Genomic DNA, 13,605 nt, shown 5'->3' on the forward strand with positions numbered 1-13,605 from the left:
CTGATCCTGGTTCAGGTATGATAATGTGTGTCATCCTGTTATTACAAATGACTGATATTCCAGGTATAATAATGTGTGTCATCCTGTTATTACAAATGACTGATCCTGGTTCAGGTTATGAGGTGCCATTTTACTCTTTATTCACTATTTTTAGCCCACCATCATCAGATGGTGGGCTATTCAAATCGCCCTGCGTCCGTGGTCCGTCGTCCGTCCGTCCCTCCGTCCCTCCGTCCCTCCGTCCCTCCGTCCGTAAACAATTCTTGTTATCGCTATTTCTCAGAAAGTACTGAAGGGATCTTTCTCAAATTTCATATGTAGGTTCCCCTTGGTGCTTAGTTATGCATATTGCGTTTTGAGACCAATCAGAAAACAACATGGCCGACAGGAAGCCATCTTGGATTTTGACAATTGAAGTTTGTTATCGCTATTTCTGAGAATGTACTGAAGGGATCTTTCTCAAATTTCATATATAGGTTCCCCTTGGTGCCTTGTTATGCATATTGCGATTTGAGACCAATCAGAAAACAACATGGCCGACAGGCAGCCATCTTGGATTTTGACAATTGAAGTTTGTTATCGCTATTTCTGAGAATGTACTGAATGGATCTTTCTGAAATTTCATATGTAAGTTTCCCTTGGTGCCTAGTTTTGCATATTGCGTTTTGAGACCAATCAGAAAACAACATGGCCGACAGGCAGCCATCTTGGATTTTGACAATTGAAGTTTGTTATCACTATTTCTGAGAAAGTATATAAGGGATCTTTCTGAAATTTCATATGTAAGTTTCCCTTGGTGCCTAGTTATGCATATTGCGTTTTGAGACCAATCAGATAACAACATGGCCGACAGGCAGCCATCTTGGATTTTGACAATTGAAGTTTGTTATCGCCATTTCTGAGAAAGTACTGAAGGGATCTTTCTCAAATTTCATATGAAGGTTCCCCTTGGTGCCTAGTTATGCATATTGTGTTTTGAGACCAATCGGATAACAACATGGCCGACAGGCAGCCATCTTGGATTTTGACAATTGAAGTTTGTTATCGCTATTTCTGAGAAAGTTCTGAATGGATCTTTCTGAAATTTCATATGTAAGTTTCCCTTGGTGCCTAGTTATGCTTATTGCGTTTTGAGACCAATCTGAAAACAACATGGCCGACAGGCAGCCATCTTGGATTTTGACAATTGAAGTTTGTTATCATTATTTCTGAGAAAGTACTGAAGGGATCTTTCTCAAATTTCATATGTAGGTTCCCCTTGGTCCCTTGTGTTGCATTTTTGGACCAGTCTGTCCTGAAAACAACCTGGCAAACAGACAGCCATCGTTAAATCTCAAATTTCTTATATAGCTAGGATTCCCTTGTTTGAAAAGTACTGGAGGGATGTCTCAATTTGCACAGATTAGTAAAATGAAGGGAAAAGTAGAGAAAAGATCAATCTGACATGGAACCTATGAAGATCATTCAATGGTGGGCGCCAAGATCCCTCTGGGATCTCTTGTTTCATATAAAAAGTTCAGTTTTTGCTATTGAAAAACTTGCTTTAACTGATATCCAAAATCCAAGCATATTTCCCTCAAATGTAATGTGACCATAGTTACCTGACTCCTCTAATCATGTTGTCTCAGTCATGTGTGCTGTACACTGTAGCACAGGAATGTGTCCAACACCTAGATTATTAGGATTTGGTTGTAAATAGGGTTAAAAGTCACATTTTGGAAAGAATTATTACAAGTATTGATAAACAAATAATCATTTACCTATGGCCGAGGTGGGTATTCTAAAGGATTCCTGTTTTTGTTACTTATACCCTTACATATTTTGTTATACCCTTACATATTTTGTTATACCCTAACATATTTTGTTATACCCTAACACATTTTGTTATACCCTTACATATTTTGTTATACCCTTACATATTTTGTTATACCCTTACATATTTTGTTATACCCTTACATATTTTGTTATACCCTAACATATTTTGTTATACCCTTACATATTTTGTTATACCCTAACATATTTTGTTATACCCTTACATATTTATACCCCCGCAATGAAGTTAGGGGGGGTATACTGGAATCAGGTTGTCTGTCCGTCCGTCCGTCCGTCCGTCCGTCCGTCTGTCTGTAGACGCATTTTGTCCGGACAACTCCTCCTAAACTGATGGGCCGATTTCAATGAAACTTCACACAAATATAGAGGAACATGTGTAGATGTGCATGCCACTTTATTTTTCTCAAAATTATGGTTGCTATGGCAACTGGTCACTATAAACAGGTTTTCTGATAAGAACAATAACTTTAAGTTTGTCCGGACAACTCCTCATAAACCAAAGGGCCGATTTCAATGAAACTTCACACAAATATAGAGGACCATGTGTAGATGTGCATGCCACTTTATTTTTCTCAAAATTATGATTGCTATGGCAACTGGTCACTATAAACAGGTTTTCTGATAAGAACCATAACTTTAAGTTTGTCCGGACAACTCCTCCTAAACCGATGGGCCGATTTCAATGAAACTTAACACAAATATAGAGGACCATGTGTAGATGTGCATGCCACTTTATTTTTCTCAAAATTATGGTTGCTATGGCAACTGGTCACTATAAACAGGTTTTCTGATAAGAACCATAACTTTAAGTTTGTCCGGACAACTCCTCCTAAACCGATTGGCCGATTTCAATGAAACTTCACACAAATATAGAGGACCATGTGTAGATGTGCATGCCACTTTATTTTTCTCAAAATTATGGTTGCTATGGCAACTGGTCACTATAAACAGGTTTTCTGATAAGAACCATAACTTTAAGTTTGTCCGGACAACTCCTCCTAAACCGATGGGCCGATTTCAATGAAACTTCACACAAATACAGAGGACGATGTGTAGATGTGCATGCCACTTTATTTTTCTCAAAATATGGTTGCTATGGCAACTGGTCACTATAAACAGGTTTTCCGATAAGAACCATAACTTTAAGTTTGTCCAGACAACTCCTCCTAAACCAAAGCGCCGATTTCAATGAAACTTTTCACAAATATAGAGGAACATGTGTAGATGTGCATGCCACTTTTTTTTCTTTTTTTTTTAAAATATGGTTGCTATGGCAACTGGTCACTATATTACCGGGTTATCTTATTAAGCCTTCCATTTCACCATTGCAGATTGCGGGGGTATTAGTCAGCCATCTTGGCGACAGTTCTAGTTTGTTATACCCTAACATATTTTGTTATACCCTAACATATTTTGTTATACCCTTACATATTTTGTTATACCCTAACATATTTTGTTATACCCTTACATAGTTTGGAGGTATATGAAGATGTTGTCTACATGTGTTTTACATTATCTTGTACAGTTTTTATCAAAACTTTGAGAAACTCCGAAATCCTACTAATCATCTGTATATAGGAACTTGTCTTTATCCTACTAATCATCAGTATATAGGAACTTGTCTTTATCCTACTAATCATCAGTATATAGGAACTTGTCTTTATCCTACTAATCATCAGTATATAGGAACTTGTCTTTATCCTACTAATCATCTGTAGGAACTTGTCTTTATCCTACTAATCATCTGTATACAGGAACTTGTCTTTATCCTACTAATCATCAGTATATAGGAACTTGTCTTTATCCTACTAATCATCTGTAGGAACTTGTCTTTATCCTACTAATCATCTGTATACAGGAACTTGTCTTTATCCTACTAATCATCTGTAGGAACTTGTCTTTATCCTACTAATCATCTGTAGGAACTTGTCTTTATCCTACTAATCATCTGTAGGAACTTGTCTTTATCCTACTAATCATCTGTAGGAACTTGTCTTTATCCTACTAATCATCTGTAGGAACTTGTCTTTATCCTACTAATCATATGTAGGAACTTGTCTTTATCCTACTAATCATCTGTAGGAACTTGTCTTTATCCTACTAATCATCTGTAGGAACTTGTCTTTATCCTACTAATCATCTGTAGGAACTTGTCTTTATCCTACTAATCATCTGTAGGAACTTGTCTTTATCCTACTAATCATCAGTAGGAACTTGTCTTTATCCTACTAATCATCAGTAGGAACTTGTCTTTATCCTACTAATCATCTGTATATAGGAACTTGTCTTTATCCTACTAATCACCTGTAGGAACTTGTCTTAATCCTGTATGAACAAGATTGTTTTCCTCACTATATCTTGTACACATATTTAGGAGTTTCATGTGTATGAAAGTGACAATGTTTGTTTGTTGTCATGTATAGCACAAAGAAGATCAAGCTTGTTTTTCCTCCTTAGAACTTTGCATGATTTGTTATTAGTTGTTGTGTGTTGCATGTTAGTCAGTTTACATGTGAATATCATTTTGAACTGTTGTTGACCTGGACAAGTCCTCTTGTATACATAATTCTTCTGCCCCAGTACAAGATGACCATTGTACCCCATAACTCTACTGTCCAAATACAAGATGACCATTGTACCCCATAACTCTACTGTCCAAATACAAGATGACCATTGTTCCCCATAACTCTACTGTCCAAATACAAGATGACCATTGTACCCCATAACTCTACTGCCCCAGTACAAGATGACCATTGTACCCCATAACTCTACTGCCCCAGTACAAGATGACCATGCATTGTACTCCATAACTCTACTGCCCCAGTACAAGATGACCATTGTTCCCCATAACTCTACTGCCCCAGTACAAGATGACCATTGTTCCCCATAACTCTACTGCCCCAGTACAAGATGACCATTGTACCCCATAACTCTAGTGTCCAAATACAAGATGACCATTGTACCCCATAACTCTACTGCCCCAGTACAAGATGACCATTGTACCCCATAACTCTACTGCCCCAGTACAAGATGACCATTGTTCCCCATAACTCTACTGCCCCAGTACAAGATGACCATTGTACCATCCATGACAAGTCAGTCATCTGACCTAGTTAGCTTCTCTGTTACAGGGTGCATACAGTCTGGAAAAATCCTTGCAGCTTGAAAGTTGCATAGAAAAGCCATGAATTTACTTTATTTTACCTGGGAAAGTCCTAAAGTGGTTTGGTTTGGTTATGTAATATTTAACATCATTAGCAGCTAAAGTCACGTAAAGAGGACCTCCTATGTGACTGCCAGTTGACTGTATGTGAGGAATGTGTGTTTGTTTTGGAAATATGTTTACTGAAGCATATTGTCAAAGAAACTCCACCCAGGCACATTATACTGACAACAGGACAAACCATTCATCCCTCTCGCAGAAATGATAAGTACTAAGCTGGAGTTACAACTACCATTTTTGAAGACTGGGGTATGTCTAGGCCAGGGGACAGAACCTGAAGTCTTCCTTACAGAGGCGAATGCTCATCTAAAGACCAAACGATGCATTATCAAGGGAGATATTTGGAAGAATAAAGTTGCTAGAAAGAAGAGAAAATATAAAATCCCAAATTAAGTTGCCTCTTACAGTGGGGGCAGCATTGGTGATTCATTGTTGTCTATATTACACACACACGAATGCTCTTTGTTTAAATCTGTCATGGGGTCATGAATTCATAGGTGCATAGGTCAAAGGATCAGATGCAATTTTTCCCTCAAACTGACATACCTCAAAATGTGTGAAATTTTAAAGCATCTATTAGAGCAAAAGTTGATAAATAAATAAAAAAAAAAATTATTACCCCAGTTTAGTGAAGGGAGTATATATGGTAAACACTATGTTTGTGTGTTTGTTCCTCTATTCATGCACCTTGTGTACTCAATATATCTCATGAACCCCTTAACAGATTTGATTCATATTCACAACGCAGCATCACACATGTACAATCAAGGCAGTACTTAGAGTATACTTAAGTATCACCAAAAGCCAACAAGCAATGTACTGCTGTTTGGTCACTGCGACCTTGACCTCAAAGTCAAAGGTCAAATAAATGCAATTTTTTCCAACAATGATTGTCCAGGCCGATAACTTCAAAACAATTTTATGATACCCTAATGAAAGTTGCTTCATAACCTTCAACTCACGGTAAAGGGTGGAATAAGTGCAAAAAATCCAATGCTTAGTAAAGAAGAATAGACAAGTTTTGTTCGCAAAAACAATTTCTAATTTGAAATGAAAAATTCTCTTGAATTTGGTTTAAACAGATCTGTATGCACCTTGTCTTTGATGACATCAAACTGTGACACCCTTCCCATCCTTTCACTGTCCTATATTTCTCTTCTCTGTTCCTGTCCTCTCCCCTGTCAGAAGTCCACCCCATCCTTTCACTGCCCTATATTTCTCTTCTCTGTTCCTATCCTCTCCCCTGTCAGAAGTCCACCCCATCCTTTCACTGCCCTATATTTCTCTTCTCTGTTCCTATCCTCTCCCCTGTCAGAAGTCCACCCCATCCTTTCACTGCCCTATGTTTCTCTTCTCTGTTCCTGTCCTCTCCCCTGTCAGAAGTCCACCCCATCCTTTCACTGTCCTATATTTCTCTTCTCTGTTCCTGTCCTCTCCCCTGTCAGAAGTCCACCCCATCCTTTCACTGCCCTATATTTCTCTTCTCTGTTCCTGTCCTCTCCCCTGTCAGAAGTCCACCCCATCCTTTCACTGTCCTATATTTCTCTTCTCTGTTCCTATCCTCTCCCCTGTCAGAAGTCCACCCCATCCTTTCACTGCCCTATATTTCTCTTCTCTGTTCCTGTCCTCTCCCCTGTCAGAAGTCCACCCCATCCTTTCACTGCCCTATATTTCTCTTCTCTGTTCCTGTCCTCTCCCCTGTCAGAAGTCCACCCCATCCTTTCACTGCCCTATATTTCTCTTCTCTGTTCCTATCCTCTCCCCTGTCAGAAGTCCACCCCATCCTTTCACTGTCCTATATTTCTCTTCTCTGTTCCTGTCCTCTCCCCTGTCAGAAGTCCACCCCATCCTTTCACTGTCCTATATTTCTCTTCTCTGTTCCTGTCCTCTCCCCTGTCAGAAGTCCACCCCATCCTTTCACTGCCCTGCCCTATATTTCTCTTCTCTGTTCCTGTCCTCTCCCCTGTCAGAAGTCCACCCCATCCTTTCACTGCCCTGACCTATGTTTCTCTTCTAAGTTACCATTCTTTTCTCCCTGTTATATAATCCACTAATTGAAGTACACCATTGCTTCTAGTCTTTAAGTTCATGTTTCCCTATGATGCAATTGCAATCTGTTCACTTGTTTTTTATGATCTTTATCTAACCAACTTTATTTGATTTGTGACATTATCTGGCAACCCTGAAGATATGTACTTAAAACTACTTGCATTTATGAAATATTAAATTGCTTCAATCTTAATGTTCATCTTAATAATATCAGATATAATTTCCAATGAAAAGTAAGTACCATTCAATTCATTTATAACACACTTTTCACAATTGTTTTCTGTCTCTTCTACTGTACATTATACATATACCTCATATCTTGTTCAGATTAAGAAAAAAAGATACTCCAAAGTTTTATTCAGAGAACTTCTAAGAGATTTATTTTTCTTGTTTTGATATGTGATGTTGACAGCTGTTATAACCTTTAGTAATCTTTGACCTGTATGTCTGTTTACAGACCTCCATTATCCCAACAATAGCTGACCTTGACCCTGATGTACTTTCTACCATGAACTCACTGCAATGCTTTAAAGATAAAGACAAATTAGTGGAAGAATTGCTGAACTCAAAGTAAGTAACTGATAACGACAATGAAAATTGACATCTTGGATGAGTAAGAGAGACTGAACTTGAATTGTGAAAAATTAAGTCACTGTGACCTACTTTTCATAATATATTAAATTCATTGTACAATGAAAATTTGACATCTGATATGAGCAGTAGACGCTGAATTTGAATTATACAAAATTAGGTAAGTGGGTAACATTTTGCAATATTGGTATCAACGATTTCTCGTGGCCTTAGCAATCTATGATATGGATATTTTAGTGGTAACATCCCAAGGTGGCTGGGATTCAAATGTATACACACGATTGGGTTGACCCCCAGGGGCTTGAGGGGCAAGGCTAAAGGGATCTATTTTGCAATATTGATATTTGTTAATGATTTTTTTTTTCTGGAACTAAACAATGTATGGCATTGTTATTTCATTTGTGACATCCCTAGATGGCTGAGGGATTCAAATTAATATAAATGATGGGACTGAACTTAGCAATGTATGACATTGATGTTTCAGTGGTAACATTCCTAGCTAGATGACTGGGTCTCTTGCTTTGTATAATGTTTATTCCATGTTTTTCATCTCTTTCTACACTTAGTCCTACATCTTGCAATTGTAATGAGCTGAACATTGTTATTATAATAACCCAGTTGTTATGATATTTTTCTGTGGAAATAAGAATTATATGAGTAGTATCTACATTTGTACTCTACAACAATAGTTCAGGTGTCTTTTATTGAGTCGGATGACAGTTTAGGCCCAAGGGCCTCTTGTTTTAACCCTTGGCTTAAAAGAGTGTACTTGAACTAGGATAAGATGTTTTATCTCTGATAGACTATGGGAAATATTCTGACATATCTTAAACATACAAGAGGTTAGCAAATAGATACATTCTATGTACAATTTACAGTACGCGTCAGGTGGTATGGTCCCCAATCTCCGCCACAGTGGCGAGGTCTAATCCCTTCCACTCACTCAGTCGGTTGCAACACCGGCTGACACCGGCTCAAAACCCGAGTGTTCACCTGTTTCATTGTGTTTACTGACACCGCGCGACACGGTGTGGAAGAGTGTTGGGGATTAGTGGAACAAAGGTCCTGATTCATGATTGACAGGTACACTGCCCGATACCGTGATGTGTTTGTTGGAACATACGTTGTCGTACAGTACAGGTACTCTGTAGCTGGACTTACATTTTATACTTACAGTATCCAGAAACGTGATATATCTGATATACACGTCTCTGCAGTATCCCAGCCCGGTAATGAGAAAACGGAGATATTTTTTCGGCATAGCCGTCTAATTTTGTTTTGGCCCATATGTGACGCGACAGGTGGCGTTACTGGTCAAGATGAAGTATGTGATTGGTCAATGTAGCGGTCAATGCAAAATGCAGATATGCAGTTAAAAACGAAACAAAGTTAAGATTGAATGCAAGCTAAATAAGTGAATGTATCTTTTCAAATGACACATTAATAAAATCATATTCCTGATTCAAATACAGTCTTATTATCACCAAAAATGATTCAAACTGATATAATTTTGTTATTTGTGCTGAAACACATTAGTTCGTTGATTTATTTCACCAGCAGTTTTACATTATAACCACCAGCATTAAAACTATGCCGTTTATCTTTTTTAAAGATATTTCTTGTTATGTAATGAAATCACGATATCTATACTAGCGATACTACAGATGTATTGTGTCGTAAAAGTACGGTACATATACACTCCAAATTATGTACGTTTTTAGTTTTTAAATCCTAGCTAGATGAGTACCACAAATGTTTACCGGGAAATCGAGAAAACAAAACACTGTAACATTTAACGATATTTTGCCGCCTTCGTGTTTGTGTTATTTATAGCAATATTGTGATTGGAGCGCTAGCGAGTAAATCCCGCTCGGCTTTCGATTGACTTTGAAGTAAGTCTTGAATGATTAATATAATGATAACTTAACTAAAAAAAACTGTCTGTTTATGTCCCCATTGAACACTATACACCTGGCCTATCGTAATACTACCATCACAAAGAATCCTGGATCTCGGAACAACTAAACTGGTATCATGAAATCTGAGACGTATATATCCTGATATACATAAGTCTCTGATGAAATGTAACTAAACAGTTTGAACATCCTTTCGTAATATTCCGAGGTGGCATATTGAACAGAAAATATGTTATCGGTACTAGTGTATCGCGTGTGCTGACTTCACGTACATGTACACTTATAATATGTATAAGAGCCACTATATAATTATTACAATTTGACAGTTTGAGTATGAGTAGAGTTTTAAAGTAATTTTTTTTCCGAATGTTAAATAAATAAAGAGTTGTCATGGTATCATTATGAAAACTTGATGAAGCCATATATGCTCATGACCGCCTTTTTACTACTGGACGCTAATTATATAATTAGTATATTAACCGATGATTCCAGACACGACCGCGGCTCTATCACACGCCTCGGTTACTTCAATGTACAGGCAGATACAATGTACGTATATTGTATATTTACATAGATTCATATTAATTTCTGGTAAACTAAAAAAAAATATATTTGGACGTATTACCAGAAACGCGTATTAGGGATAAATAAAATCGCTATTTACCCGTACAACTGGTGCATGGGTCCTTTTATTCGTGACCAGTGAAGCATATCCCTTATCGAGAAGGCCTTGTCCCCTATCACACACACGAGCACAGGTAAATCGGTCTTTGCTCATGAGGGTATCACTTCAGGGCAAATAGAGAGCTACTTATCTCTGTTATATATGTTTCTGGTATTACAAATTGTAGCACCTTTTCATTAAAATTTTTGATTTGTTCACAAGTTAAGGGAAATGTGTGCATCAATAACTAGTTAAATATCGTTTTGATACAATACGGAATACGAACTTAGATATTTATATTTGCGCTGCATTGTCGCTATATGAACCAACAACGTGCGATGAAAGTAAATAAAAAAAATGGCTAAGCTGATAATAATTTTCTGGTTACGGGTGCTGATGTTTCTATAAGATATAAGTAAAAAGAGTATTTTATTTATTTTTGAATTATGTTTGCGGATGTAATACAATGTGAAGATATGTGACACGTTTCGCTCTGATGCGTTGATTGACACTCACTGCACAATTTGTGGGCGTGGTTTTAGAATCATGGATTGTGATTGGTTCGTAGCGTTGGCAATATTACTCGTGTCAGCGATCAAATGTTTAAAACATAATTATGGTTACACAATTCAAATCAATACCATTTGCTCACCCTTGAATCGATATACAAATTCTTTATTACATTTACATGTACATGTGTATAAAGCATTAGATTTTGTACTGCAAGACGAGGTTCGGGCGTTTAGTGTGGCGTGATGCGATGGAGACGGGTACGAAAACTCTATGAGTTAGTGCTTGTTTTGAAAACACCAGAAATATTTTGTCTAAATTGATAATCATCCCACGCACTGATGCCTTACTAGGTATACTTGTGATAATTGACGTCCGTGAGAGTAATAGCAGCTAGGACACGAGTTCGTTGCCAATTAATAAAAATTACGTATGACTTCATGATCATTCAGCCAATCTACGGCTATACTGTATTTTACGTTTTCTCAAAATCCGAAGGAGCATGTAAATGAATTGTTACATGGTAAAACAATCAGTACAGGTAAAGATGAAAGGTCGCAAAACTCTGACCACGACCACCTCTCCAGCTGTGAGTCTTCACACCTTTTCCTACGATCTTAATCGATCCCCTACACTCGCCAGCCCCCGGCTGGTGGTGGCCTGTGGAAACACCCGAGTTGAAACACGAGGTGTACTTAATCCCCTACACTCGAGTGACACTCGCAACCCTGAGGGTGAAAGAGAACCATAACACCTGACGCGTACTGTATTTTAAAGAATTACTTGGAAAAGGTGTATCAGCAAACAAAGGACCAACAAACAGTATTCAATGACATAATATCCAAAATACAAGTCTATATTTCATCAGAATTATATGGTATGTTATGATCAATGTTAATCATACATAGTTATCAGAAGATCTTTAATAAACCTGGCAGGTTGATCAATTATATAGTAGATGATAGGAAGCCTTCTAATCAAAAGTTCCCTATGACTTGTTGAAATATAAGTTTCTACCACATTAGGTGGTTATTGTTCAACTCCCAAAGCATGGAATAATCATTTAAACTGTTGAATAACATTCAGTTTATACCACACGTGGAATAAACTCTAAATGCATTTTGATTGTTTGACATGGTGACCTTTGACCCGGACTATTTTTTAATCATGTACATGGTTCAATGCAATTTGAAGGGCTTACACTTGAAGGCCGCTTCACAATGTCTGGAAATGATAACGCACAAGAAGTAGTTCACAGTTGTTTTGTTATATTCTTGAAAATATATTAAAATAATTATCAGTTTATTGCTTTGAAAGAATAAACCTGCTTATCATTTTGTTATGATTTGTATTGAATTGTAATATTTCCATACATTTCCTAATTTGTCAGTTTTGCCTATTAATTAGTGACATTTTGAATTAGGTCATATCCTTACACCACACCTGATATCGTAAAAAAGAACACACACAAAGGTCAATTCATTCTCAGAATAGCTTTTCTATTGTGGTAGAAAGCTAAAGCTCATGTTTTTGTTACTTTGGAAAATAGCTAACGAGAGTGAAAGAAATACCATATACAACATGCAACCACTCGTTGAGGAACCTCTATTTCTCTAATGGATTTTTATATATCTAATTCCTACTTAAAGGAATGAAAAAACATAATTCCGATATATTGAGGATATATTAAATGGTTTTATGATGAATATATCATATATTTCATGAGACTGACAGTGGTATGGTATTTCTCACGATTATGAAGGCAGATATCACTGTGATGGTATAACCAGTGATGATATCAATTTTATCTATTCAATAATTTCTGATATTTCATTAGTGAAAACGTAATGAATTTTCTCTTCTATCCTTTTTTTCATTTTCAGACATAATACAGAAAAGGTTGTGTATTTTTTGCTATTAGATAGAAAATTACGGAACCCCAGTGTAGAGGATGAGCTGGATATACGAACTCGGTCAGAGTCCGGTAAGTTAGCTGGTAAGTCTGCAACAATTACATCAAATATTTTAGATAGGAAACTACCAAACTCAAGTGTAGAGGATGAGCTGGATATACAAACTCAGTCAGAGTTGGGTAAGTTAGCTGGTAAGTCTGCAACAGTTTCCTATTGGATAGAAAATTACAGAAGCCCAGTGTAGAGGATGAGCTGGATATACAAACTCAGAGTCTGATAAGATAGCTGACAGTCTGCAACAGTTACATATTTATCAATATTATATATAACAAATATCATAGACAGGCCAGATATCACATATAACAAATATCATAGACAGGCCAGATATCATATATAACAACTATCATAGACAGGCCAGATATCATATATAACAAATATCATAGACAGGCCAGATATCATATATAACAACTATCATAGACAGGCCAGATATCATATATAACAACTATCATAGACAGGCCAGATATCATATATAACAACTATCATAGACAGGCCAGATATCATATATAACAACTATCATAGACAGGCCAGATATCATATATAACAACTATCATAGACAGGCCAGATATCATATATAACAACTATCATAGACAGGCCAGATATCATATATAACAACTATCATAGACAGGCCAGATATCATATATAACAGCTGTCATAACCAGGCCAGATATCATATATAACAAATATCATAGACAGGCCAGATATCATATATAACAACTATCATAGACAAGCCAGATATCATATATAACAACTATCATAGACAGGCCAGATATCATATATAACAATTATCATAGACAGGCCAGATATCATATATAACAACTATCATAGACAGGCCAGATATCATATATA

The 13,605-nt window shown here is 36.9% G+C and overlaps 1 protein-coding gene across 1 annotated transcript in view; it reads left to right on the forward strand.

Annotated features, from left to right (window-relative positions):
* Positions 1–13,605, forward strand: part of LOC117335574 (serine/threonine-protein kinase BRSK2-like) — a 140,768-nt gene that overhangs the window by 88,170 nt on the left and 38,993 nt on the right. Inside the window, exons 11-12 of the mRNA XM_033895656.1 lie at positions 7,563–7,675; positions 12,670–12,782. Coding sequence (XP_033751547.1) covers positions 7,563–7,675; positions 12,670–12,782 — 226 coding nt within the window. The remainder of the gene's footprint in view (positions 1–7,562; positions 7,676–12,669; positions 12,783–13,605) is intronic.

The sequence above is a fragment of the Pecten maximus genome, chromosome 10 (genome assembly GCF_902652985.1).
Source record: "Pecten maximus chromosome 10, xPecMax1.1, whole genome shotgun sequence".
Taxonomy (NCBI): Eukaryota; Metazoa; Mollusca; class Bivalvia; order Pectinida; family Pectinidae; genus Pecten; species Pecten maximus.